This window comes from Temnothorax curvispinosus, unplaced genomic scaffold, assembly GCF_003070985.1.
Source record: "Temnothorax curvispinosus isolate PA1 unplaced genomic scaffold, ASM307098v1 QBEX01018432.1, whole genome shotgun sequence".
NCBI classification, from domain to species: domain Eukaryota; kingdom Metazoa; phylum Arthropoda; class Insecta; order Hymenoptera; family Formicidae; genus Temnothorax; species Temnothorax curvispinosus.
Genome location: NW_020228212.1, coordinates 1 through 4,479, shown reverse-complemented (window position 1 = coordinate 4,479; position 4,479 = coordinate 1). Strand labels below are relative to the sequence as shown.

Below are 4,479 nucleotides of genomic sequence, written 5' to 3'. Positions count from 1 at the left end.
TTTTATTCTTTTGGTTTTATTTCTATTCGTTTTTTTTCTATCTATTCATTTTTAACAGTAACAGCTGCTGCGACTTTCATAGAAAAATATAGTTTGAGAATAGGGAATCGTATCCGTTTTTGCGTGAATCATGTACATACATACATTTGAAGAGTATATATATATATTTTTTTTCTCTGACATTAGACATAAGAATTATATCTTATTTTTACTTCAGCCAAAAGTACATACGGGTCATTGCAGCTGAAATCGGCTGACCAAAAAAAAACTATTTTTTACACGGATTGAAATGTTTTTGACATAAAATATGCACCAAAAAAAGAATAAAGTGTTGTTTATAGGTTCAACAAATATTTTTTTACAATGTTACTGATTTATTCATTTTAACGAAAAATAAGCGCACTATATAACTTGTAATATAAATGTAATATGTAATATCTACGGATTTCATTATCGCAGCGAGTACAAATACATTTGAAAGATATAATAATAAGAAGTTTGAGAAAGTAATGCTTATGAATTAAGAAAATAAACAATAAGGAGGGTATCGGCCAATAACGAGCGAAAACAAATTAGTTGGAATTAACGATTTTATCAAATGTATTGTCAACAATGTTGAAGGAACGTTTCGGCACACCGTGCCTTCTTCAGCCTCATAATATACATTAAAATAAACGCTTCAGACTATTTTTACAATAAAAAAAAAAAAAATACTTTAGATATTATGAAGTCGCACGAAATTTACAACTATGTATGGATTTAACCAATGAATCTCAATGCCGTTGACAGCATGAGTTATCTCGGTGCGCATTCTCTTGAAATTCTTCATTTTAAATCGAACAGGATCCATGATTACTTCCTCAGTGGACAATGGAAATCAATCGTGTCAGTCAGCGAAGCCAGTTCGTCACAATAGGAGTCAAATATATAAAATTAAAACTGTAATGTAATGAAGTGAATTAAGTTATTTGTCAAAAAGTAAAAAAGAACAAAGGTTAACGATTCTACGTACTAAATTGTGGAAACACCGAGAGCTATATTTAAGTACCGTACTGATTCGAATCCTCCGTGCGACTGGGCAATAACGTCGTGACACAGTCAACCAACAATAAAGACTGTCGGTCTATAAGAAAACTAAGTCCCTATGAATTGTTACTAAGTTCGCTTAAGATACTAAAATATGACCCATCAAGTAATTCAGTATCTTTATTGGAATTAATGCCGTTTTTTTGTTCCTTTATGTGAATCATTTCAGAAATCAGCCTTTTATGATAATTTGTCTCGAAATCTAATATTAAAGGATTATTCCAATTGAAACTACGGTTGAGATTTTGCATATGTTCCGTTATGACCGAATGCTTTGATGGATCCAATCTAAAGTTGGTTCTGTGTTCATTAATTCTTGTTTTTAATTGCCTTTTGGTTTGCCCCACATAAGAGGCATCGCAATTGTTACAATTGATTTTGTAGATGACATTATTATTCACGCACAATTCAGAAACATCTTTATGTGTTCTAATAAATTTGTTTAATTTGTTCAGCACTCTGTAACCAATTACATGTTCGTTTTTATTAAAGAAACGAGATACTTTTTCCGAAATATTATTGATAAATGGTATAACAATAATTTTTCTTCCATCATTGTCATCCGGATCAATTGTATCAATTTTATTTCTATTCATAAGTTTGCCGTTGAACAATTTATTCAATCTTATGTTGATTCGTTTGAAAATTAAATTTAAGGGATAACCATTGGCAATTAACAATTCGATAACATATTTAATGTTCTTAGAATGGAACGTAGGATGAGATAAAAGTATGGCTCTATCGACTAAACCGTATATTGTGCCGATTTTATGGCATTCCGGATGGTTCGAATAATAGGATAAGTATCTGCCTGAGAATGTATCCTTATGATACCAATCTATGACAATAGTGTCATCAATCACAAGTAGTTGTAAATCCAAAAAGCTTAACTTACGATCCTTTTCAAATTCAATGGTAAATTTAAGTCTTTCGTGGTAATTATTAAATTTGTTTAAAACGTAATGTGCTTTGTCGCGTGGAACAGGCAAAATTATGTCATCAACGTAACGGAAATAAAACAATAATTCGAAATCCAACGATTCTAATATTGATTCCTCCAAATCTTGCATAACAATGTCAGCAATAATCGGGGACAGCGGAGAGCCCATGGGGGAACCAAAGGTCTGCTTATATGTCACGTTGTTGAATGTGAAATATGTAGATGATAATATGAATTCTATGGCCATTAAAAACTCTTTTTCGGGGATTTTGGTGCCTTTACTAATATCCGGCCATCTTTTTTTGATGCTCTCCAATGCAAGATTTAGAGGAATATTCGTAAAAAGAGCAGTCGCATCTAAAGATATGAAAATGTCTGAGTTTCTCAATATCTTACCAGAGAGCTCCTTACATAAGTCAAAGCTATTGTTCACATGGCTTCTTGTTATAGGAATGTTGTCGGAAATAATCCTTTGTAAATAACTGGCAAAGGAATAAAGTGCTGTATTAATTGAGGACACAATTAGTCGGAACGGATTATTAGGCTTGTGAATTTTTGGAAGGGCATACGCTTTAGGTAATAATGCGTCACTGGAATGCATTCTGAAATAATCTTGTTTCGAAATGTAGTTTTTGTTGAACCATAATTTAAGTAAATTGTTACATTTGTTTTCAATTTGTTTTGCGGGGTTCTTATTTATCACTGTATAAGTACTATCATCTTTTAACATATCTTCTGTTTTTTAAATGTATTCAACTCTATTCATCGCAACAGTGATATTACCTTTATCTGCCCGTGTAAAAATAATATTAGGATTGTTTTTACAAAACCTCTGGGTAATTTTATAGCTAGTAAGAAGCTTCATGTTGATATTATTAATAATAGGTTTAGAATGTAAGTAATTATGTAATTGTGGGATAACTGCATTTCTAATTCGAGAGAGATTGCTAATGTTTTTACGTTTAGTATTCCCTTCTATATCTTTAATAAACTCGTGTATATTCTTCTTTCTGTTTAAACTGTTCGGGAGGCAAAAATTACTTCCCAACTGCAACAATCCAGTAACATCCTGAGGGATGACAATGTTAGAGAGATTGACAAACCATTTGTCATTGGTTTTTTTTAAAGGGTCAATAGTTACATCTATGAATTCTTCTGGTTGGATGAAAGTTTCAATTACAGTGTTCAGTGGATTGTTGGGAGGTTTTTTACGTGTGTATTGTACTTCGTTAGGGTTGTTTTTATTAATGATCGAAAACATTGTTATTGCTTTCGATGATTTAATTTGATTAAGTTTACTTTTATGGACTAGCCAATTAAATTTTTTGTTGCTAGACATCTCTAATCTACTTTGCAGGTTTAACAAAGGAGTATTATAATGCGCCTGAATGTCATTCCAAATGTATACTGGTAATATGTTGGATAATTTGTTGGAAAGGAAGCCAATCTTTTTATGTAAGTAATCTACTGTTCTGTGTAAATCGAAAATCTCAATGTTTAAAATGTTATACTTTAACTTATGTAATGAGCTCTCCACTTTATTCTTCGATCTTACATGAAACAAGTTAATATTGTTTACGTAGTTGCAATCTAAGTGTGGTGGTATTAAACCATTATGTTTACACAATTTTAAAAATTGTAATTTGGATACAGTTCTTAAAGTTCTATAATTTGTGTCGATCCATTGTTTCAATAGTATGGAAGCGTTTTCTCCGAAAAGAAAAGATACAGATTTAACGTTAAAACGATAACAAGCATTATAACCCATTGTAGGCCAGGGTTTATATAAACATAAAATTACAAAAGAAAGAAGATAATAAAATTGTATTATTGTTAATAATATATCAACAATATAATAATAAATGTGTTTGCAACGTATTGCTATTTTTATTTATTTTTTTTTTTTAATAATACAGTTTAGTTGTAATAATAATTATGTATTTAAAAATATTGTTCCCAGGATAAAGTTTAATTTTAATTTTTATTAATTTGTTTACATTTATTTACGTGTACAAATTTGTTTAAATTTTTTTATAGAAAAAAGTACATTTTTTAAAATTTCCATTACTTTTTCAAACGTTTTTATTCCAGCGTTAAAACGAGTTTTTACTCACCGTGCTAGGTAATTAGAAGCGTAAATATTAAATGTTAAAATTATAAGTGCACTCATTTTTCGTCAAAATTAAAAAATTAGTAACAATGTAAACAAAATTGTGGACCTATAAAAAATGTCGTGTCTCTTTTTTGGTGCATATTTTATTTCAAAACAATCTCGTTGATTGAAAGAATGGTCTTTCACAAAAAGGCCAAATCTTGCCGTCTTAATTGAGCTACAATAACCCATATAATGCTAATAGAATATAAACCAGTTATTATAAGTGTAGTAACAAAAGGCCACTACGGTTGTTTTTTTTTTTAACTATTTTTATTAAAAAGAATCTCCTGCCCAAAGT

The 4,479-nt window shown here is 30.2% G+C and overlaps 1 protein-coding gene across 1 annotated transcript; it reads right to left on the bottom strand.

Moving 5' to 3' along the window:
• Nucleotides 1–1,142: 1,142 nt before the first annotated feature.
• LOC112468378 lies at nt 1,143–2,627 on the bottom strand. Its single transcript, XM_025037513.1, has one exon. It carries the CDS (start codon nt 2,625–2,627, stop codon nt 1,143–1,145), a length of 1,485 nt encoding a protein of 494 aa, XP_024893281.1.
• Nucleotides 2,628–4,479: the final 1,852 nt, after the last annotated feature.

What these genes read in the sequence shown, in the direction of transcription:
- LOC112468378 (XM_025037513.1), bottom strand. Translation starts at nt 2,627, where the DNA reads ATGCATTCCAGTGACGCATTATTACCTAAAGCGTATGCCCTTCCAAAA.